This window comes from Charadrius vociferus, unplaced genomic scaffold, assembly GCF_000708025.1.
Source record: "Charadrius vociferus isolate BGI_N301 unplaced genomic scaffold, ASM70802v2 scaffold61, whole genome shotgun sequence".
NCBI classification, from domain to species: domain Eukaryota; kingdom Metazoa; phylum Chordata; class Aves; order Charadriiformes; family Charadriidae; genus Charadrius; species Charadrius vociferus.
Genome location: NW_009646945.1, coordinates 4,860,116 through 4,884,900, shown reverse-complemented (window position 1 = coordinate 4,884,900; position 24,785 = coordinate 4,860,116). Strand labels below are relative to the sequence as shown.

The following is a 24,785-nucleotide window of genomic DNA, read 5'->3' as shown; positions in this document are numbered from 1 at the left end:
ATTCCCTTTGGTTGGATGGGGTTAAGTGCATGGACCTGTTTCAGTCACATATTTAAAGCTTCTTTGTGTGTGTGTGTTTAATAAAAAAATATGGTAGCTAGACAGTACTTTTGTGCAATTTTACACCTTCTGTCTCAAATTAAAATATTTGGAGCTGTGGTGTCTGTTCGTAAATCCCTACCCCCACCAGCACTTTTGCTCATATGTTATCCATAAATCTTGTCTGTTTTAAACGTTCCAACTAATAGCTAGGCAAAATGTTTAGCATAATGATATGATTAACAGAGTCTATTTTTTTGGCAGCCTGGATGCTGTTTTTCTTAAGCAAGCATTGCAGTTCATCCTGATTAGAGATAGGAAGGAATTATTCGACTTCTTGGAGGGTTTTTTGGGGGGGGTTGTTTTGTTTTGGTTTTTTTTTAATATGAGGATTCAGGGGTTCTGTATTTATTTTGTGGGAATATAATATGTGATTTGGCTGGATCTTTGAAGTGGTAATATTATAAATCTCCCAATCACTATTGCCCAATCTGTTTTAGCATTCATGTGCCTAATTTCTGTTTGTAATCTGATTACTGGCTTGAGCTGCTCCAGCTTGCAGCCTATTGCTATGCATTTACTGTACTCCCTGGGACGCGATAGCCTGACAGCTCCAGTCCTGTGCTATGAAAAATCTCTACACGATATTGCTAAGACAGGCCGAGGGCTGTGGCTGGTTGAGAATTAGCTGCTATTGTAGTTTCTCTTTGCCGAATCCTTTGTTTGTGCAACCATGTTCAGAAATCCTTGGATCTCCAGCTATTTGGGAAATGTTAAATACTCTGAGGAGCAAGGTAAGAGTTCCAAGTAGATAGAGGAAAATGCCGTTCATTTGTGTGTGTTTAATCTCTCTTGTATATATGTATGCATGTGTAAATACTGTTTGACTGGATCTTCTGCAGCTACATTAGCTACTTTAGCAATCAGTATGCAGTTAGTCACCTAGGCTATTTCATTATTTCCTAAAGGACACTTTTGCAAGATCCGATTAGATGGATCTTTTAATTAGCTTAGCTTGCCATGGACTTAGGGCCTTTAAATATACTAAGTAACACTGGAAGGTTGCATCTACTTCTTTTTTTTTTTTTTATATTCAGCAGTTTTAATTTCCTATGTATTAAACGATGGATAGTGGTTATATCTGGTAGTTTGTACCTAAGAGGGAGGGGGACTTGACTGAACAAATGGTTAAACTTATGAGCAAGTTTGATTTACACTTCGGTAAATATACTCTTAATTTTATATACAAATATTTAAAATTGTTTTAGTGTGGTTATAAGCATGTTTAGAATTCTTCAGTGAAAGAAGGAACAAAATGTTGTTGCAAAGATTTTCCTTCTGTATATCGGGTACTGTAAGGGTGGGTTTTTTTCTTTAAATTAACCATTGAATTAAGACTGTGTTAAACTGATGTTTCTCTTGTGGGCATATTTGTTTTCTTTTGAAGCAGAGTTGTTTTACTTTTGTGCCTGTGTTTGTATTTCATTTTAAGACTTCCATATTGTAGTAAGTAAGTTTCATTGGACTTTAATCCTCCCTCATGGGGTTTAATTTGAACAGGAGGAAATACATAAAATAGCAAAACTGTGTAACAGAATATAATTGTCTGGTTGGGTTTTCTGTGGCTGGGGCAGGGGGGCATGGGGAAGAGGAGCTTGCCCCTGTGAAATACAGCAAAGTTTTAAGATATTTTGGAGGCATTGTAGATGTGTTATGTATGAATGTTACTGAATGTGTTTAATGTGTAGCAAGAGTCAGACCGGGTTGTGTGCCCCCTCTTAGCAGCCCTTCTCCCAGCAAAGCAATAAAAGCTGCTTTCTTCCCTTCTTATATCCCTTCTCCAGTTTTGGCTAGAGTAAGGAGAATTTCTCTGTGGTCTACTTGTGGTTTTCATGGTGGACAACTGTTTTAGTGCCAAAAACTATAGGATGGGTTATATCCCTTTAGAATGGCTATAAATTTAAGATATGCCTGGTTCTGATTAGCTAAGCTGATCCTGACCTGGGCTTTTTAAGTTACTGCATACTCTTCTCCCAGTAATGTAAATCTGGCCTTTTTAGAGGATACTTATGACATGGAGTATTTTTTTTAATGTTGTAGTGTAAAATGTAATGATTTGTATACCATTTGTACTGTTTTTCTTACAGTACTCTGTTTTTGTCTAACAAGATGTTTCTGGGTAATCTGTGTGCTTTATTCTCCATTTACTTGGAAAGAGAAAATGAATGTTAACAAAAACAGGAAAAAGTTGCCTATTAAAGTTGAAGAATGCTATTAGCAAAGCTGCTTGAAATCTGCAGTGATGTGTAGCAGATGCCTAAAAAATGCCTTTTTGCACATTTTAAGCCTCTTTATCAAGCTGTTAATGGTCAGTTTTGTTTTACTTTTTCTTTTTTAAAAAAATCTGTTTACCTGGAGACGTGGCAGAAAGAAGTGGAAGAGAAGAGGATAAAAAGTTTTGAAAGGCATAGACAAAAGATACATTCTCTAAATTAAGACCCATGTTGTCAGCTATAATAAGTTTCATTAAACCCTTTCTGCAAAAATAAGAAACATCCTACCTAGATTTAAAAATATTTTGTGTAAGCAAAAAATATTTTTTTGCCAGGTAGCTCTTTTTTTGAAATAGTTAAATCTCAGTTCTGAGGTAGACTATAAAGGGATGTTGCTGCTTTCGAATTATTCTAAATTCCAGGTGGTGTATATTCAGGTCTGTCTCTAAAAAATAAAGTGAACACTGCGTCAGTGACCAATTGTTTATTAATTTAGGGTCTTGGAGTGGTTGACTTAGCACAGGTGGGGATGGAAGGCAATTTTTCCATTGGGAATAAATTCACGTGTTTTTCAACAACAGTCACAGACCATGTGCTCCCCTGTTCCCTGGCTAGCAGTTCTCTAGGGTCTCTTAATAGCATCCTCATTTTTGAATGGAGGGAGCCGGTACTTGGAGCACTGGTCCTCCTTGCCACTGGTCATCGTTTAGACCCTGTGATGATGCTCTTGACTGCAGAAATGAAAACGTTAAATCTGAGGGGAGAGGGAGGAGATTGCCCATCACTTGTTCTGGTTCACAAAGGTTTGGGAACTAGTGGCTTTGTAATACGTACTTTTTGAATATAAGGCTGCATCTGACACAGTTTTGCTCTCAGTGTAAACACCTGTTCCTCTCTGAAAGTAAGCATGTTCTAAGACTATCCAGAAAAAATGGGAGCTTCCAAACAGTGGACAACCTTCAGAAATATTTCTGTCATGAGTGATATAAGACTGTTGTTGCAACAGATTCTCAGCTGGGCATCTCTGACTTCTGCAGTGAATATGCAGTTTTTGTAGTATTGCTAGGCTGCAGCCAAAAAGGCTCTTGCTGCTTGCAGCATTTCTCATTTGCAGAGTGCTTCATACACATGTCTACCACCCATTTTATAAGCTGGGAAACTGAGTCAAAAGGTTTAAATGATAGTCACAGGCTACACTGTTACACCATGGATTAGAACATGGCAGTTCCATAAAGTGTTGACACTTTTGATATGTTTGCTGTGTGTACTCATTTTTGAAAGGCTTTGGTTTATCACCCTCTTGGACATGCCACCTTATGCTCCTTAGACTAGAGGGAAGGCCTTTGTACAGTCTTTTCCAGTGGAAAGGGACTACAATTGGAGACTGTAACCTAGTTTCCTAAAAGTTCCCCATTTATTAAAGTATCTTCACTATGGTGTGGTTTTTTCGTTTCACAGATTTTGACAAAGAAAACTCAGTCAGATTTAAACCTTCACGATTGCTCCAAAGGAAGAGAGCATTAAGGTAAGGTCCAGTTTTTCTTGCCCAGTGAAGATGACTGGTTGCACAATTGTAACTTGCAGTCATTGCTTGAATCTACGTTTATTCTTTTGTCAGGGAAAATGATTATTTTGGCATAAAGCAGATGCTGTGAACAGGTATTTAAAACACCAACTGCCTCTTAAGTAATGTGAAAATTTGTGGCTGGCATTGCTAAGGGAAGAGTCCTGCTCTGCACTGAGCCTTCTGCCACTGCAATGCCCATTTTTCCTTGCACGGAATGGGCACAGTGCAGACATTTAGTGAACCAGCTTGGAAAACTGATCTGTCTGAAAAGGAAGGTGGCTGAAGTGGGTGAATTAATTATACAGCTGTGCAGAGAGCTTTGTCAGCACATGGGAGGGGGATACTGCAGAGATGAATGGAGAGGTGATGTTACTGCTTCCTTGCAGGGCCATGCTGCCTTGTACCTGCAGTCTTAGGACACAGTTCCACAAGGCTGAGTAAGGGGATACAGTTCACAGTTAAGCAAGGTGGCAGGTCACGCTCCCTCTCTCATCCCATCCTCACTCTGACTTCTTTTTGATGTCCACCTTTGTGCTTGCTGGACGCATTCACAATGGCACGGAGAGGAGATCAGGGAGTGTGGAACTCACGCTTGCCCCAGTAACCAGCTGTTTCGTTGGCTCAGCTGCGCAGGAAAGACTCCACCAGCCTTAGGCACCCAGGCTCACATTTGCAAGCATGTTTTCAGTCAACACACACCTTCTGGAGCCCATGTGATTCCATGCCATGATGTTTCATAGGTACTGTAGAGATACGGAGGGAATAGGTGTAAAGGACACATTGTGTTATGGAAGGCAGGTAGTGGAAAGTAGAAATGAGAGTAGTAGAGAAGGATGTGACTGTAGAATGGACCTTTTACATAAGAGTCCAGGGAAGGATATTCTGCTGGAGGCAGAGAAACAGAAGAAAAATGAATGCCAGGCACCTAGCTGGCAGGTATACAAGTGGATTTTCATGCATATGTTTCAATCACAAAATCTCATTATATCCCATAGCTTTAATCCAGATGGCAGGGCAGCGTTACCAGTGGCATTTGGATCAAACTTCTCCTTGCTTTTGGGCATGTAACTAGGTTAGTGGGACAGCTATTTAGAAACTGTATGCTGCTGCAGCAGCAGCAGCAGATGATGAGGTTTTCAGCCTGGAATCCCTGATGTATAGAAGCAGCCCACACTTACTTTGGAAGTTGCAAAAGCAGTATAACTACTGAGACTGTCAAATACTCTGCTAATGCCACATTATACATTGTTTTTAAAGAAAAACTGTTGAGGTTGTGAAATATTGTTGCCTGTGTTTTAATAGGAATCATATGAATTCCTGAACATTGGAGAGAATAATGAGTTTGTTGGGAACCTGAGGCCAAACCACACACAAATCCTGTGTGAAACAAACTTGTGGGACCTCATGCTGTTGATTGCATTTCGTGAACCATGATCACAGGCTGTATTTCATGCAAGCAGAGGAGGAGAGGTTCCTCTTTCAGCATCCAAATTGAACCGGGACTTTAGGAAGAAAGAATTATTGCAAACTTCTGATTTTTTATTTTTTTTTTTTTTTTTACTATTTGGAATTGCTTTAACATTACTCCAGCTCAATTTAGATTCCTAATGAATGTTCTTATTGAATACTGTGACATGTCCTAAATATACCTACTTTCATTTTTAGAACTAATTTTATATATGTATCTATAAATACCCAATTGTTTGGCTGCACTGTATCATCTTCAGAGCAGTGCTCTCTCTCTCTGAAATCTCTGTGCAAGTGAAAGCAATGTAATTGATACATTGGTTTAAAACATTCTGTTTCTAATGTGCAAATATTTAAAACAAGCAATGCCACCTGCAGCTTTCCAGGAGAGAGCAAAAAAGCCTCTGAAGGAGAAAAACTCCTCTATTGTGGATAAAATAGTATATGAAAATCATTAATAATTTAAAAATAAACAAATGAATAAAAGTTGATCGTCTGTCCAGAGGGAAATGGAAAATCAGGGCATAAGGGTAACTGTGAAGCGACTTTCACAAAGCAGATAACCTGTGATGCCATGTAGCCCAGCAAGGGTTAAGCTTAAGAAGTTTGTGGTTATTAAAAGAATTTTAATGAAATCTGCCAGTGAACAAAGGTTGGAAGCCACCCCCAGTACAAAGGAGGAGGGAGCTCACATACAGGAAGAACTGGATGACCTTGAGGAGTAATAGAAAAAGGATGTAATGTAATAATACTAAGTGCACAGTTGTGCATTGGGGGCTGATAAATTTTTCTGTCACTTTCAACTGATGAAAGCAAAGCCTTGGCATATTAGTTTCTCATGCGGGATTGAGCAACCAATATAGTGTAGTTATAAAAAGGCAAATATGTGGTAGATCCCAGCATTCATCTGGCTAGTCATATAATAATGCTTTCTCTATTAAAATCCCTGTTTTTGTAAGACACAGCTAAGACCCAGGTCTGGAATAAAGACTGTCCAATTCAGGACACCATATACAAAAAAAGATGACTTAAAACTGGAACAGGTAGAGGGTGTTTTCACAGATAATCAATGAAACTGAGAGCCTGTCTTGAGGAAGCTGAGTAGACGTGAAAAACTTCTCTTACGAAAAACAAGTAAGGTAATTGGCACGAGAACAAATGGATGGAAACCCAGTGAAAGACATTTAGACTGGGTTTAGAGGGTCTCTGGCTTCAGAGTCTCTGGAACTCCCTGGAGCTTGAAGAAAGGGGCAGGAATAAACCTAACTAGTTTACAGTATTTAAAAGTTTGTTGAGGATCCACAGGCAATCCAACAATACAATTCTTTTTAGAACCAGTTAGTGCCAGTCCTGATTCTGTATGATTTGACCCTTGGAAATTCATGTGGGACTGAGGCATACTTGTGGAATGTTGGTGCACACTGAATTTAAACAAGGATTTTGCTGTATGAGTGAATGCTTTTCTATGCAGAGTCCCATATTTATGGAAACTTAAGGTGCTGCACTGTCACAAGCGTTATGGAAGCAATTGGAGATGCTCCTAAATGAAGCCCAGGTATTTAAAAGTCATGAGCTGTGTCCCTCAGGAGTTTTGAGACAAGTCTTAAGTAATCAAATTGATTTGACAAAATAAATTTTGGGTTTGATTTATAGCCCTAGACCAATATTATTCACATTTTTCAAACTCATCTTCAGCCAAAATGAGAAGAAACTGCTTTCAAATGGAAACTGGGACTCTCCCCACCTAGGGCTTCTCCAGAAGCCATGTCTGTAAGAAAGTAATATATTGTGAGGCTAACAAGAATCTTGAGTGTTTGCAGTGCGGGTTAGGCATACAGAAACGTGTAGTTAACTGTCTGAGTCTCTGCCTCTTCTCAGATGACACACATACCTATTTGCTTGTGGTTGCTGTGTGCTATTTTTTTATTTTATTTTGTTGTTTGTTTAGTTCCATTGAAGTGTTTTCGCCCTAAAAGGATATACGGTTTTCTGTCATGGACAGCTTATTGCAGCTCTTCATCTTCTATTTGCTCTTTTCTGTAGTGGCTAACATTGCTTTTCTTGGCAGTACCTGAAGTAATTTCAGTAAGTGCAGTTGTTGGAGACGATTTGCAGCAGGTGGCATGGTGCCCAAATGTGACACAGCCCAGTTTCTTTATTGTCATGTCAAGGGTTTTATTCTCTCCTCAATGTCTTCTTACAAAGGAATATTATTTATAAATGATAAAGAGGCAAATACTTCTTGGAGTTCATGTAAAATGTTATTAGTCATTATATGTTAAAACTCTTTTCAATAAGAAATGTTTTGGGGTTTTTTTACTATTTTTTCTTTTCTAACCAAATACTCTTGATGAAAAGGTGTTCAATTATTTAAAAAGCCATTTAAAACCTGTCCTAAAGAAGGATTTTCCAAGAGTAAGGCTGTGCAATATGTCTTATCAGAATGACCATAAATCATATGGCACATCACTACCATGCCAAAATGAAGACCTTGGGATTGCTGTGTGGATTTGTATCTGTTACACCTGTCTACACAGTTTACTAGAGGTTTTAAGACTAGTACAAGTTTTCTTATGGCTGGTTGGGGTAGTTTAGAAGTCACAATGGCAGAGTACAGCAGTTGTCTCTATTTTTAATAATTGGAGAGAAAAATCTTACTTTGTTTACCCTCAAGGAAGAACACTTCCTCCAAAAAGTCTCTGCAGACAGTATCCACTTTAGAGTATTACGATACCTACATTTTACAGTTAAAATTTTTGTATTTAATGAACATATTTAAAGAAATATTTTGTCTCATCTAAATGGGCATTTTTGCTGTTTTGAAAAGATAAAGTATAAAACTAAACTGCTCATGCTGCTCATGTTAGTGTATTGTAAGCCATATAAGATTCGGAGATCAGTGCAGTAACAACAGTAGGGCAGTCATACAGAAGGCTTCTAGGTGGAGTGTACATACAGTACTGTATTTGATGAAATATGTTTTAATATTTATGGAGAATCATTCAGTGTAGATTATTTCAAATGTAATTGCTAGTAGAGCATTTTGAAGGTAGACTCCGTTCGGTAATTTAATGCAAAAATGTGTCACAGTCAGTTCCAAACAAGTTTCAGATTATGTTAGGTTTGGCTTTGTGAGTTTCTTGGGGTTATTTCTTAATTCATTCTTATGGAAAATATTTTCTTTGGTATCTCTGTTAGAGTATCTTGCAGTAAATTAGTTACATCTTGGCTTTATTTGATTTGTAGCAGAAACATCCACAGTTCTGTAAACCAGATGTTGCTTTCAGTTTTCAGAAGGAGTTCTCATTTGAAGATAAAGAAGAACTTGCAAACAGCACAAAGGATATCGATGCTAATCTCTTAGCAGTACTTCCAAAAGGTAGGTAAGAGAGACGCATTATGAACACAAGTGGTAATTTAACAGCATGTGAAGTTTAGTCTATGCAAGTGCAAGGCCCAATTAAAATCTCTTAGGCACAAATGTTTTGTAAATGAGTTTTCTTTTCCCTGTGAAGTATGCATAGGGGATGACCACAATGCTGTTTTACAAGGCCTCGTTACATCCCTGCTTCATAAAGTTCAGCTTTGTTTACCTAGTTTTCAATAGGATAAGAAGTAGTTGCCATTCAAAACTTCAGAGAGGTTTCTTTGTACAGTTAGATTAATCCTGAATACTAAGTTATTAACTTGACTTGTATTCATGGCTCTTTCCAGTCCCCTTCAGTGGTTGGTAGAGTCACTGTGCTTGCATGACCAGCTGACTGCACACTGAATTTTAGTCTTGCCTGCTAAAGGACCTGCATGTACTACATATGGGGTTTGGGTTTTGGGTTTTTTTCAACTTCTGTCTTAGTCTGAATAACTTAGGAAAAAAACAGCAGTTCCATCTTTACCTTTTGACACAGTTGAGGTAGAGGGGAGAATTAATTATCTTGCATTATTTAAAGGAAATAATAATAATAATCTGCTTAGAAATAGTTCTTGACCAGTAAAGGATGACATTTGACTGAAGAACTACGTGTAACTGGCATAAAGATGTTCCCTTCACTCAAGGATGTTGTGGATCTCAGAACTTTGATTATAATTGTGTGTGTGTTCTTGTGTTATTTTTACCCTTTTCAGACAAACTACAAGGTTAGGTGCACTAATCCCAACATAAAGGAACTGGTTGCTCTTTTAATGTTGCTTGTTGCAGAGTTCCTTTAGAAAGGAGCACTTCTTCCAGCATAATATTTAAGTGATATTTAAGTGGTGTGCTTGCTTTTGCACAATGGTGGAAAAGAGTGATATGCATTTATACAATACAGACTTCCTAGGAGCAGTAGTCAATAAGAATACATAGTCCCTCATTATTCCATATCCTTAGCCTTATAATCATGCTGGCCAACAAGTTAATTGTGAGAGCCTTCACTTGAGAAACCTTCTCTGTAAGTTGCTTCTCAGTGAATTAATTTCTCTTTCAAGTTGTCTCTATTTCCTAAGAAATCATTCTAGTAATAAAGACATAGACTTGGCATGTACCAGACTTAAGAAAAAGTTAGCAGTGGGAGCTGATGGTTACATTTTGAGGGGACTACTTGAGGCCAAACACTTGCTGAAAATCCAAGTTATTTGTCCCATCAAGGGCCTAACTTTGATCCAGACTTGCATTTGTTGGAAAATTGGAGCAATATATTTTATTTTCAACTGATGCAGACTGAACTGAGGTTCAAAGAGCCTAGCTGAAGTCTCACACATTGCGGCCTGCAATTAAGCATTGAATATGTTAGTATGGCTCTGCTCGCATAAACAGAAGATAAATGTTTCTCCAGCCTGGTTTGTAGACCATCATCTTTCCAGGTGAGGAGAGGAGGACATAGGAATAAGGCTGGTAGGCTTCACTGTTGTGTTAAATTTTCCTCAAAATGAAAATGCATATACCTGCATTGCGATGGTTATTTACCATCTCTGAGAAATTAAGCCTCTGTCAGGTAAACTTTCGATCCGTGTCTATTCAGGCTGCACAAACGTATGGGCTCACTCCCTACTAGGGACTTTTGGAAGGCTTGATTTAGTTTTTACAGCTTCTGTATTTTAAAATTAAAACTGTTGTCACATGCCCGCAACTTTATCCACGCGTATCCCCTCAGCTCTTACTAAAGAGGGCTTTCAGCAAAAACATATTTGTATCCTGTAACAAATGTTTCTGAAAGATTTCTGAATTCTGTAAGAAACCTTTCACCTTAATTTAAGTTTTTAAAACATTTTTATAAGGTGCACTCCAAATACACTTTTTGTTTTTTATTCTGGGATGAGATATGGAAAAATACTGCTTTTGCTAAATGCTGGTATTATAAGGTAAATTTTTCTCAGAAGGTCTACAATTACCAATATTAAGATGCCTCTTGACAGTCTGCCTTAGAGGGTATCCTACCACAGCATCCTGTTAAACATCCTAAAATAAAGCCTGAAGTTCAGGGCTGTTCCTGAACTGTGGCAGTTCATTCTGTTGCCCTTAACTGTACTGACCAATGGTGCTTACAAAGTGTGTTGGCATGAAGTAGCTTGGATAAGGAGTTTTTACTGTGAAATTAATTATTTTAAGCTTCTTAGTCTTTTCTTGTGTGCTGAACCAGATCTTTGTGCTACCTTCTAGGCAGAAGAGTTGTTATACTTTAACACTGTCACAAGTGTCTTTGAAATGGTGTAATTTCTGATGGTCATGTGGAAAAACATCCCATGAACAGATGGGAAATTGGCACCGACCTATTCAAATTGCGTACTAAAAAAGAGAAACCCAATCACCTAAGCTTGCAAGGGCCAACTAGTGTCCTTGGGAGTGAAATTTCTTCAACTGACTTTCATGTTTTGGAGTCAAATATTTTATTCAGCAAAAAGAAACCACTAGAGTAGAAAACTTCCTGCATTTTACCTTCTTTATTTGCTTTTTTTGTGCTGCTTTTTCCCGCCTCTCCAGAAGAAGAATATTGCTGAAACTGCTCTCACAAAAAAGCTCTGCAGATGTTGGCCAACCTAGCCGAATTTACTGTCTGGAATCTCAAGTGTGGAAAAAGTGTAAGGCAGTGTAGAGTAGTCCCATGCTATTTTTGTCCCATCTTGTTTGGGAAGGTGTTGGAGAGATGCTTCATGAGGCCACTGCTCTTTTTAGGACTGCAAAGCGGTAGTAGAATCTCTGGAACTTCAGCTAACACGTAGCAAGAGGGTGTTGAGCTAATGCTGCTGGGAGTTCTTTGGATGTTCCACATTTCTTGTGTGCGGACGACTTATAGTCAAGTTTCCTTTTTTGGGGGAAAAAAAAAAAGATGATTTAGTATATGAAGCTATGCTTTAGAGCTTTACTAAAGCTGTGTAAAAGACCTGTTCTCTGATGATGGTTTTAGGGACTGTATAAATCGGTGACTAGGGAGAAAAATGATCAGGATTTCAATGGAATGTGGTTTTATTAACTGTGAGCTGTGGAGGCCTTTGACCTATCTGAAGTGGCAGAAAAATTACGGGTTTTGTTTTGACCATTTTATGTATGTATAGCTGACAGATGGAAGAGAAAAACTCCAATAGCCAGAGGAACAAACTTAAACAGAAGTAGATTTGGCAGAGGTGAGAGCAAAGTATTTATGAGAAGTCATTTCCTTTGGTGTGAATGTGAGATGAAGGCTGGTTTCATATGGATAAGTTCTCTGTTTAATAACGTTCCACTGCTAGCACAGCTTGAGTAGGCAGGGCAGCAGCAGGAACTGCTCATCCATTGAGAGAAGAGTCTATGAAAACACAAGGGCTTATCTTTGCTTTGGTGTTGGTTCAAGATGCAAATTTTGCATTGCCCAAGTCCAGTTCCCATCCGTCTCCAGAGATGTGTGCCTGGAGCTGTCTGACTTTCAGTGTCTCTCTTGCACTATCAACCTGGTAAACAACATAGACTACAATCTGCTTTGCTGCAGATGCTGAAACTAGGTATGGAAGAGGTGTCCCATGGGTTAGCACTGTTAAGTAGCTGCATACTTAGCTACTCTGCACTGCTAGTTGCATCAAATGTATTAGATTTTTTTTTCATGACATGATCACAATTTGAGCTAACCTGCCTTTAGAAATCGAAGTGGATAGCTTGAGTCTGGTTTCTGTAAAAATGTAGACTAAAGGAGTTACTTTGGAGGGCGGCCCAGGTGATTTCTTTCCCCTGTTAATCATTCTCAGTAGGCACTCATCTGTAGCCTCAGACATTATATTCGTACCTCATTCATTTGCTTCTCTGAGTAGTCATGATCAGAATACTTTCATTCTTGCTGATCCAAGACATTTTACCCAGAGACCTAGTGGCTTTTCAGCATGTAAGGGTGATATGACAGCCAATGTCAACAGTTTCTATCGGTATCTCTGAGGTAGGAGCACTGGTATTGACTACAGCAAACTTTCTGGATATTTCTCAGCAAAACTGAAACTCTGACTTAGCTATGCATGTAAGTTTTTGCAGTAGAGGAAAGGGAGAGAAGGTGTATCTGACCTTTAAAAGGGTGGTGTTTAAATAATGTTTATCTTCTAATTATCTAGAGCAATGAAGTCTGGCAGGGAAAGAAGCTGATGAATTTACTTCTGCAGTGATGTGGAACAGTGTCTACTAGACACTCCTGACTCATCAAGCGTCTGTGATGGCAATCTAGGGCTGATTTAGCAGGCTGTAGGCTATAGCTTACTTTAACTTTTGATCCCTGGGTCAGCAGGATCAGAAGCCTAGAGGTGCATTGCATCAGAACAGGCGCACACAGCTTTTAGCACCACCTCTTTGCCAAGGCAATGATAGGGGTGGGTTGGGGAGGGGGGGAGGTTAGGCACACACTGTACCCCTCCCCGCCTTGTCCACTGCCTCCTTTGACAACCTGGATGGTTTCTCTTCCTGGTGGTAAGAAGTCACACCACACTTGTTTATGTAGCTCTCACTGCTCTGGTGTGGTTTGCAAACATCACTGCCAGCTGTGCACATATGTGTATATATATAGGGATTACTTCATCTATCATGCCTCCTGTTGGTTCACTACTATTTTGTGAACTGTGACAGCTGTCTGCTAGCACATAACACTACCAAACAGTTTAGTGGGAGAGAAGGAAAGTTTGTCCAATTAAAACTACAAGGGAAAATTAGCAAAATAGAAAGTGGTTAACCATGCAGGAGTATTGTGAGGGTACGTGGTAATTTTCACTCCAACCATGAGTCACCAAGATTCTTGGGATTTGCTCAATGTAAGGGAGTGGAGGAAAGTAAGGAATAGAGGATGCTGTTTCTCTTTAAGCATAGTCACTCCCCAACCTTTGTGTAGGCAGGGTAAGCAGTAATTCCATACTGCCTGGTTTTGAAACAGGTTACTATAGCATGTAAGCTTGACCTCGTCTAATCAAAATACAACTTGCCCAGTTTATACTAGATCTTGAAAACTACTAGGATGGTGTAGCAGATTCTGGCTTAGCCTGGAAGTACCTGGAGGGAGGACTCCTTGGTGTTTACACCTATGCGCCTAGTGCACTTTTGACAACACAAGCTTAATAAACTATGAAAAACAGAGGAAAATACTTGTTCCTCAACAAAAGCTATTTCAAACTTCTTAACTTTATTTGACTGTTCCTTCTTATTCTAAAGTATTTTAGCAAGTTTCTGTGAGTTTCTGAAACTTAGTAGCTTATAAACTGTATAATCTTTTGTTGTCTCAGTTTCAGAATTAAGAAAACTGTTTGAACCAAACAACCAAGATTTTTTGGAAATGAAAAGGTAAAAAAAAAGTCTGTGGCCTGTAAAACAAAACACACAGCTTGTTTTGTTTCCTCCTCTTAGAAACTCTCCCCTCAAATCTTCAAAGATGCCTGATTGCACATTTTTCACATCTTTTTCAGAAAAGAGAGAATAGCTAGACGCTTAGAGGGAATTGAAAATGATACCCAGCCTATGCTTCTGCAAAACTGTCCAGGATCAGTCACACACCGTTTACTAGAGGAAGATACACCAAGATATATGCGTGCAACTGATCCATACAGTCCCCACTTAGGTAAGTAGTATATATTAGTCAATCTTGCACTGCTGAATTACTTCATGTTTACTAAACATTTGTGCAGTACACAGAGAAGAGTTTTATAGGAGAGCTGTGGTCAGGGTTTTTGTAACTTGCCTTTTAGTTCTCCAGCTGTCTTATTTGAAAAATGTTGATTATCCATATTGTTTTAAAACAACAATAATTTGATATGAGACTCTTAAAGAGTTATAACTAATACACATTTCTTAATCACTTGTATGTGCTTTTGGAGACATAAGTGCAAAAATGTAATGTGTCTGTGCAGTCACTAGTATACTTTGATTTGTAAGAAAATGGGAAGCTTATAGTTCACTGAGTGATTTGTGTGTAGGGTGCTTGGAGTTTTTGGGATGGACTTACTCCTATATTTTTGACTTTTGACAGGAAGATCAAATGAAGAGGAGGAAACTTCAGATTCTTCTGTAGAAAAACAACCCAGATCAACCAGATACCGAGCAGAAATCACAGGAGGTAATACAGAGCCCTTGTATAGTACAGGAAACATGGATGTCCAGGAACTGGAATCAAAAGCAGAAAGAATAGCTAGGTACAAGGCAGAGAGGCGGCGCCAGCTGGCAGAAAAATATGGATTATCTCTTGATTCTGATTTGGATTCTGACTACTCATCCAGATATACGCGGGCAAGGAAAGATCCCGACAGCTTGGAAAGAAAGGGAGTGAAAAGTGAAAGGCAAGATGACGAAAACAAGGACTGTGGCTCTCTGTATTTGTCGAGGACTGAGTTGAAGGAGTCAAAGAGTGTGATTTCTGAATCCAAAGAATACTCCAGCCACGAAAAAGATGGTGTTCCAGGTAAAGAAGACCTCTTAAATGAAAAGAGTGATAGAAAAGCAGATGATGACAGTGCCATTAGACAGGCTTCTGACCATTCAGCAACCTTGGATAGCTCTGTCTCCCTTTCGCTTTCTGGACAAGAATCTTCCTCCTATAACGAAGTGCCAATATCACCAAAGCAAACCCCCAGAGAGTCCCTTTCTTCACCAAAGCGGGCAGCATCACCAATCCATTTGCAGAATGACCAGCCCTTGCACAGTAACATCAGACAAAGGTAAGCATGATTTTTATTTGTTTGTTTTTACAGTAGATTCCTTTATCTTAATCACCTTCTGCAGCAGCGTCTACAATATGAATGTATTTATTACCCTTGAAGAATGTATTTAGTGGCTTTGGATGTCTCAGGCTGGATTGGTTTGGTTTATTGAATCACAGAGTGTTTCTGATAAAAGGAAGTGGGTACCTATTTATATGATTAGATATACCCTTGGTTTCACTTTCCATTTATAGAATTTATGCTAAAATTAGGCCATTTGCAGGGAAAGTGGAATAACTGATGTTTGAGATATTTACACAAACTAGAAATTGAAGAAGTTATGGTTCTAAATCTGCTTTTTTTTCATAACCTGTTAGAGCAAGCCTTTAACCAACTTGTTTCTCAGTGAAGATTTGAATAGCTTCATGACAGCTTTTGCCAAAATAAAACAGGTCTCAGAGTTAAAAGCTGAAAGTTGAAATAATAGTTGATTTGTTTTCCTGCTGTGAAAGTGTAAAAACTCTTGAATTGCGATGGTTAGTCTTTCAGATAATATCGGGATATGTGTGTGAAGGGGCAGAGGGGAGCATTAAAATTTCATGCTGAATTTGGAAAACGTAGCCTCCTTCATGGTATGCTGAATTACTTCAGATTTGACAAATTTACTCCAGTAATAGGGTAACCAGATTCTTCCAGAAGGGAAAAAAATAGTTTTCACTAGTTTCACGTTGCAGTTTCACACTGTAGTGCAAAAACAGACTGTCAAAGTGTTATGGTGACTGAAAACAATGCGTGACTAAAAATTTTTTAAACCTATGAGTCTCTCTAAGTGTGATTCTTTAATTTCTAGATAGAAAATAAGAAGTGTAAAAATTTAAGTTAAAATGTTGCAGCTAAAAATGATGTAAATTGTGATGAGAACTCAATTGCATCATGCTGAGCAGTGCTGACTGTTTCTAAAAATCTGAAACAAACTGGCATAAACTGAACCATTTACACTTTTTGGCATTATTTTGCAGTAGGTTCAGAAACAAGCTACCTTGACTGGAGTTCTTTATCCTTCCCATCAAAATCACAAAACCTGATTCTTATTTATTGTGGCCTTTCTTATTAACTGTCATCAGCATACCTTAAAGTTTGAATGATGAAACAATCATCCACGTCAAAGGTTAACCACCTGGTGGATTGATTTACAGTTCCCGTAAACTGCTCAAATATACTTAGCCTTATTTTTTGTTTCATTTTATTGCACAGGACACACCAGTAGTAGTCTCTTCATATGTTTTTCATAGCTCTTCATTATTCAGGTGACTTCTAATCCTGCTCACCTTCTTTTGCATGGATATGTGGGTATATGAGCTATCATTGGACTCTCCCATTTAAGCCAAAAAAGGAATATTGTCATTTCAAAAAAACCATAAGAAGGAAAGTAAGTAAACTAAGTTATTTCAGGCTTAAAAAAACTTGTATCTAAAGCAGTCCCAACTCAAATACTACAAAATATTATCCCTTATCTTCAAATGGTCAATTTGAGATAAATCTCTTGGCTAATCCAATTACTGATATTGAAGCAATGGACCTTTGGCAACTTGTTTTCTTTGTTTTAAAAGGGGAAGGAAGGGACAACATTTTCAGCCTCAAGAAAGCAAAAGTCCATCAGACTTTCTTGCCAAGAATGTGCCTGCTGCAGTGCAAAAAGGGGGTTTATCTTCTTTACTCTCATAAAGTAATCCTAGCCCCTGTTTCTGTGAGGGGAAACCAATGAAACACTGGACAATGAAATGCCTTATAGGTTATCTCTTCCAATTCAGGAGAAGCTGTGCTGCACACAGCATTGGTGCGATGGCAGTTGCCCTGGTGAAACAGCGTGCTCGCTATACAGAAACACCTGAATTCACTCATTCACAGATTAGTCTTTAAAGTGGAGAAATCAGGACTCCTTACAAAGATCTTTCATTTTTAGCTAACAAGTGCATTTTTTTCTAATGCAGCTCTATAAACTCTATATATAAACTCAGCATACCATAAACTATAAAGCTCTAGAAGTTCAGGCTGAGCAAGCTGAAGGCATTATCAAATCATTCACAAATTCCAGCAGTTTCTTTTTAAAGCTGCCACTTCTGGCATTACCTATTTTTTATAATAAAAGTTGGGCAAAAGAGAAATAATTAAGGAAACAGTGTTTTTAATGGGGGCATATTTTTTTTTGTCTGTTAAAAGTTTCATTTGTTAAAGATCCCTACAGGATCTAATGCTGTGTGAAACACTAAGAGATCAGCTGTGTTTGGCAAACACTGGAGACAAGCCCCTTCCACAAGGTCTTCCTTTTTTTTGTCTCTGTTTCCAGATAATGAAATTATAAGAAAGGTCCATTTTCAGGTGGGTTCTGATGTTAGAACAGTTCCAGAGTTTAACCTCCATCCCATTTGTGGTATGGTTGTTTTTACTTCTCTACTCTGCAGTAGTGCCGTAATAACAAATGAGAGACTGGGGCAAAAGCAGCAGGAATAACTCATAACTCAAAACAAATTGCTGACTGCATTATCACTAATTTCAGATTATTTCTGAATGACGCTGGGGTCAGTATTTGCGTAAAACAGGTTTCCCACAATTACTGTCTGTCTTATCTTTTGAAGGAAATCATCTGTACCCAGTAGGATGTGGTGTAGCTCTTACAGCAGCCAAGAGTTTAAACGTAGGATTTGGTCTCTTGTTTGGATACGTGTGTAGGCAGTAGGTGGTATTTTAACAGCCAAGTTGCCAAGAGCCCGTTCTTCATTTTAATACCCCTGACAACTCCCAGTGCCAGTGCGTACTCACTGGTGGGATATTCAGAGATTTAAGAATAACCTTGCAGAAACTCTTGTCCCTGTTTCTGAGTCGTAAAGAAGTCATCGTCTATTTCCATGCAGTCTGTTTAAAGTTACTGTGTGGTAGTCTCCTATAAGGCCATTTGCACAAGCAAAGTAAGGGCTAACACCAGCCTTCCAAGTGGCTACTATTTTGAAATTAGTTCCACATTATATAGGTTGCAAAATTGTTTTTGTTAAATTTCAATTTGCTGAATTCAAATTGGAAAATTTCATAAATGCAGCTTGTTTTGGAATGCGTATGAAAGCTTTGTGCCTCCAGTCCTAAGACAATTTAATAATTAATCCTATTAGCCATCACTGAAGACAACAAAGTGCTGAGAAGGTATTATTTGACATTGTCTTCATTTGGCTGCTGAAGTGGCAGATTAACTCTAAATTCAAAACGTGGCTTGCGTTCTTCTGACTGCTCTCTTCAAAGGATGAATGATCAAGTACAAATGATTGCTGCTTAGGCCATGCCCACTATAAAAATGTGCCAAAGTACACATTATGAGACGAGAAGGAAGTTTACTTGCTTCAAAGGAATTCCAGCTACCGGGTCAGCTCCTGTGAAAGGTTTTTACCTTCTATTTGGTCAGTTCCTTTAGGAATTCAAACACATTTGGAAAAACAAAAGGTTTTTTTAACAGGTGGTGTTTGACTTTGTTCTAAGCTTGATTTGGATAAGGTGACAACTGTAGGTGAGTTCTCAAATTTAAATTTATTTGCAGTAAATGCGTCTTTATCTTAAGAACAGTCATTGATTTGACCTTTTCCATGTTTTTTTGTTAAAAGACCAGCTAAGAAAAATTGAAGTAGATGACCTGGAGCTTAATTTGGGATTTTCATCCCAAATGGCTCTACTGCAATGCGAGTTGTTTTTTCAGATGTAGCTGTAAGAAAGCAACCTCGCCGCTTGTCACCTCTGGGGAGTTTGTTTGTAAACATTAATGTGGCCGAACAGTCTGTGCTTGCAAGGTTAAAAGTATTTGATGCAATCTACTGTTGCTGAGGGACTGTAGATAAAAGATGAGCATTAGGAAAGTATTTGAGAAACTGTACATAGGTAGTCTGCAGGCACCTTTTACTGTAGGGCTTTTAAAAGTTTGCGGTGCTCTTGGTTTTTTTTATGCTTTCAACTCAAAAATGGTTACAGAATAAAGTCAAGAAAAGATCAAATTTGGGGTTACTTTGTTTCTTAAGCTTCTCCTTTCCCTTGTCACCTGACATGTTTTACTTGAGCTAACTGGGTTTGCATTTCTGAAGTTTTTGTGATACAGGGCTACAAAAGGCAAGAGGGATTCCAGCTGTTCCTGAGAATTTCTTAGGAAATATGATGCACCCATCTGACTTTCTAACTTCATTAAATTCATATTGCTACTTTGTTTTGGACCTAGTGGTCTTTATCACTATAAACCACAAATTAAAGGAATAGTTTTAGCAACTTTTCCAGGTGTCCTTACATAAATCCTTCAAACTCATCTGCAATGGCAAATGGCAAAAATAAGATGGTATAGTTGCTTTTGCTTCTCAAATTCTGGACAACGTACACTTGATAAGGTTACCTTTGTAGAATATTTAACATTCAGAACACTTTTTAGATGTTTGTGGAATTAATATGATAGTTTGTTTTCACGGTTTATCACCTTTCAATTTGATTAACGTGCTGTGCTTTCACTTTCATGAGCAGTCCTCTGTAATTGAGTAATTAGAAAACAAAAAAAGCGGTGGGGAGGGAAGATTGGGAGAAACAACGGGAGCATGTGTTGAGATCTCAAAAAATTACCTGAAGTTCTGTTTTCTATAGTAGTGCAGGGAAAGCAAAACCAGAGTGGTTTCTTCAGAAAGATTCAGAAGGGGACACACCTTCACTTATCAGCTGGCCCTCCAGGTATCATAAAACGCAGCTGTGTGGCTAACAGACTACAAACCTCCCCTTTCTTTCCCTTTACTCTGTCTTGATTTAACACTTGCCTTTAATTTTCCTTTAACAGCAGCAAGTTAGAAAGTGTTGTTTATAGTGGATAAATAGCAATTGAAACTTTTCTGAAGCATCTGCTTTTATTGTAACTTAAGACCAATTGTATTTTGATGAAGAAGTACAAATGACCAGAGCTTCTTCCGCAGCTACTGTCATTCTGGCTTCCACTAATTTTTATAACTTCTTATTTTATTCCACTTTCTACTATGCAAACCAGCAAATTTTTATACCATACACCAATCCATCTTAGCATTCCCTACAATTAATTCCTTGAATTCCAAAGGAGACAGTACAAGAGAATTAAAAAAAAAATTATATTGAAAAGTAAAGCAAGATCTTGATCAGAGCTAAAAGCAGCTGCTTTCTCCTGGTTTGGTAACATATACAGCTAGCCCACCATGAGAAGTATTGCAGGAAGACTCTTTTCCATGTTCCTGATTAAAGTAATTCTTTTAACCCAGTACTAACATCAGTGTGGATGTTCTGGAGAATGCTTGGTACATGTAGTGTAAAGAATCACTTTTTCACACTGAATGCACTTTCTGTGCTTGAGTAACTTTGAGAATTTTCCCTGGTAAGTGCACCAATCCTCAGAGATAAGAAACACCAAAATATTAGGAAGGTTGGTGTTTCAGATAACTTCGCATGTCCTGAATTATTCTTTCAGATAATTAATTTGTCTTTTTTTTCCTAAATCTTGCTTTTTTTTAATAATGTAAACTCCAAAAAGTCTGTTGGTAGCAAGCCTGGAATTGCACATACTTTGAGCTGGATTACTTACTTCCAAATAAAGAGCTAGTTTCCTATTGTACTTGAGTTTCTCTCCTTCTTCAGAATTAAAATCATTTTTTATACCCATTTGGGAGGGGAGGAAGTACAGGGCTTTCATTTTTAGTACTGTGTATACGATATTTACAAACGCTTGCCCTGTAACCTATCTGAACACTCGGTGCGGCTGTAAAATTGTTGGAGAGCTTACCTGCAGTTGTAGTCATAGAGCAAAGGCTGCCTCTGGCTGCACGTGCTTGCCTTCCGTTAGTGGAGTTGCATTAAGTGTCTAAAAGTAGAATATGACTCTGTTTTGCATGGATGTTACATAAGTCTAGAGGTGTTCCTAGAAAATACACTGAAGTAAGGTAGCTTTTGGGAACATTCCTGTAAGTTTTGCATGTTAGAATGTAATATGAAACGTTTAAAACAGAATGCCTGTTTTGGTGTTGGTATTTTTGTTTGGTTTTGGTTTAGTTTGATTTTTTTGTTTGTGTTTTTGTTGTTGTTGGTTGGTTGGTTGGGGTTTTTTTAATTCCTTTTCTCCCCTGCAAGCCCTCTGAGGAACAACAGCCATGCCATAGGTTCTCCTTGGACTTTAAGGCTTGCACTGTCCATATTTTTTCTCCCTTACTGAAACAGGTTATGCTACATGTAACATTTTAGACATTTTATGTGATACACAAAAGCACAAGTAAAAAAGTCTCTGGCAAAACATCTGAAGGGCTAGGTGGAGAAACAACATGGTTTTTCACCCCTTTACCCGATGCGACAGCATCTTGATATGATATAGGCTGCCCAGTGTTTAGACATCTTCAAAAATCTGACTACATACATGATTGCCAATAGAATTTGCAATTTCAGGCTGAACCCAACACTTTGATAATATAAAAAGCAGTTTTGATCATCTTGTTTGTTTGAGACTATGGGTATGTGCTGTTTGACAAACACAGTTGTGACCTCATGGGAACACGCTGTACGTTTTCAGAGCTTGCTCAGTTACCTTCTCAGGAGTCATGCATGTTCAAGGGCCTGTGAGTCACTTGACTGTTTTTGAGCAATGTTACTGCTAGGATTCAGGGTGGGGGGTGCGTGCATCATAAGATTGCTTTCTTTGATGTATTGATTGCTTTTTATTTTCATACGATGTTGCTGTCTGTACCCACAGTAGGTGTCTTATGTTCCTTCCCAGATTGGGTATTACTGTTCACAGCTCTAATCCTTTTTCTTTCTTAAAGAGTAAAAGTTAGAGAGAAACTGGTGAAAGAGGAAAGTGCTCGTGGAAGCCCTGAACTTGTCACAGACACAGTATCTCAGAGAAAATCCCATCCGGTGCCAGCCCACTACATGCCTCTTCAGACAGAAACGTCTGCCTTTGATAGGGTTATAAATCAGCCTGTCAGTTCGGTCCGCCAACCAATACATGGCTATATTCAGCCTGCTGGTGTTGCTCACACAGCTCAGCTGATGGCAACAGAAGAACCAGCAAACATCTCTGTTGGCAGCCTCCTCCTACCAGACAGCGTTAGCCTCTTAACAAAATCATCAGCAGCCACCGCATCAGAGAGTGAAAAGGAAGAGGCACTTGGTTATGGAGCAAAGCCTGATGGAGAAGATTCCTTGGAGGGTGAACAGGCTTCCAAAGGCAGAAGACCAATTTTGCCGTCTGAGATTCGCAAACAAGGGAAGAACCATGAAGGCCTCTTTGGAGAAGGAGAATTGGATAACCCGATGGGGAGTTCCTCTTTCACAAGCAAGCTGAAAGTTAACTCCGAAGTTCAGAGAGAGCTGGAGTGCAATAAGAGGCAGGTTCCTGAGCAGCAGTTTAAGAACCCTGAGAACATAGAAAGGAGTGAAGCTGTTATGTACATACAGAGTGGGTCTGTATCGCAGCCTGCCAAGGCAAAAGCTCCTGTTCAGAAAGTGTCGACAGCAAAGCATAAAGTCCTGACTCGCTCAATGTCTGACTATACTGTGGCTCCTAAGTTAGAAGCTTTTAAAAGTAAGGAGAGCATGGAAGCAAACGCACCAAACGGTGAGATTGGCATGGTTGACACAAAAGTCTCTGTTGCCCAGCTCCGCAACGTCTTTCTGGAGACTGCTAATGCCAACAAGAAAACGGAACTGTAGGTGACATTTCGGACATATTTTCGTGTGAAACTTGCACGTCCTTGGCAAAAATTACACACACTCAACATCAGTTGTGTTCGGCACTTAAAGCACACAGCTTAGCTCTCACCAGTGTGTATTGGAGGCTGGGATGGTTTGAGTCCTGCTTTTGTGCTTCTGCTTGCTAGTGCAAGTTGTGATGTGGGGTAGCCGGAATGTGTATGTCTGCGCATGTTACCGAAGGAGCATGCAGAGTGATCTCTAGTGAATTGTTGAGATGCTTACATCAATGCTTTACTTTTCTCTTCTATTTTCTTTTCTATGCGCTTTCTATCATGTGGTTTAAAAGTGAATCTCGGTTTGAGATGTCAACGGCAGGTAGCACTTTGTCTGCCAATGGCGATCGTGAAAGAGGGCCACGAAGGCCGAGGCGCTATTTTTCTCCTGGTGAAAATAGAAAGACTTCTGAGAGATTTAAAACTCAACCTATAACATCAGCAGAACGAAAGGAGACGGATAGGTAGGCATGTACATAGCTCTGTGTAGCATTCTGGTGCAGGTAAACACGAACAAGCTTGTGAAGAGACTTTGTTCATTTATTAGCATAAACATTTTGCAAGGCTATTGTTTCTCATCAAAAACAATGAAGTATTTGTTATAGCTGCTTAGAAAATAAAAACCAAAACACTGATGACAAAACCAATTTGTTCCAAATCCCCCGAATGTAAAATGGTGAACAGTGAATCATCATAAAGTATTACAGCTGTCTGGTTCTGTCTAATGATAAATGCTTTTGTCTGTTTTTATAGAAAGAGTTTCCTTTCAATCTACTCTGCTTTATCATTTACTTTTTTTGTAAACAACCAAAGCTACTTATTTTATGTTAAAAGAGCTGGTGGCAAATCTTAGACTTTTATCTTCTGCAAGATGAACTGGAAATCATTTTCCTTCAGTGTATTTAAGTTTGGCTGCAATTGCTTGCCTTTCTGCTTTAATAACGGATGTCAAAGTGGAAACTGTTGAAACTTGAAAAACAGATAGTTTTCCTACTCTTAAGACTTTTGAGGTCCTGCTACTTCAGATGGAGTTTGAATTTAATTTTTGATGTCTCATTTCCAACTAACTTCTTTCTATTTGATAATTTTTCACTAGGTCAATTTTGAGTGCAGAAATACCAACTGCTGAAGGTATGTTACTATAGTGTTTTCTGCAGAAAAAATGGGAGCAAATGGGTTTTGTTTTAACTGAAAAACTATTTGATAATGCAAACAAAGTCCACTTGAAAATAACTATCATTACCTGTAATATGTTTGAAGTACCGCTTTTCCTTGGGCCATGTCTACTACAGACTTGATTTCAAATTAATTTAAGTCCAAAAGTCTGTCTATGGATACCTAGCTTCATATGGGAGGCCAGGGGTGGAATGGCTTAACACTGTTCAACATGGTGGTTGTTTTTTTTTCTGATTTAGATACTAAAGAAGCTAGTTGGTGGGAAAAAATTATGCATTTTAATCAGTGGTCTAGGACTAATAACTAAAAAAGCCTTTACTATAGTGTGAAACTGATATTGGTAACACGTTTTCTAGCTAAGGAAGTTGCAAGATGCTAGTTATTAAATCATAT

At 38.6% G+C, this 24,785-nt stretch overlaps 1 protein-coding gene across 1 annotated transcript in view; it reads left to right on the top strand.

Moving 5' to 3' along the window:
- Window positions 1-3,774: 3,774 nt before the first annotated feature.
- SVIL (supervillin) overlaps window positions 3,775-24,785 on the top strand; it is a 67,566-nt gene continuing 46,555 nt past the window's right edge. The window contains 9 exon segments of the mRNA XM_009895128.1: window positions 3,775-3,837; window positions 8,634-8,725; window positions 14,044-14,101; window positions 14,224-14,375; window positions 14,784-15,468; window positions 20,113-20,193; window positions 22,290-23,177; window positions 23,510-23,680; window positions 24,313-24,347. Of these exon segments, the coding sequence (XP_009893430.1) occupies window positions 14,094-14,101; window positions 14,224-14,375; window positions 14,784-15,468; window positions 20,113-20,193; window positions 22,290-23,177; window positions 23,510-23,680; window positions 24,313-24,347 (2,020 nt within the window). The 5' untranslated portion in view covers window positions 3,775-3,837; window positions 8,634-8,725; window positions 14,044-14,093.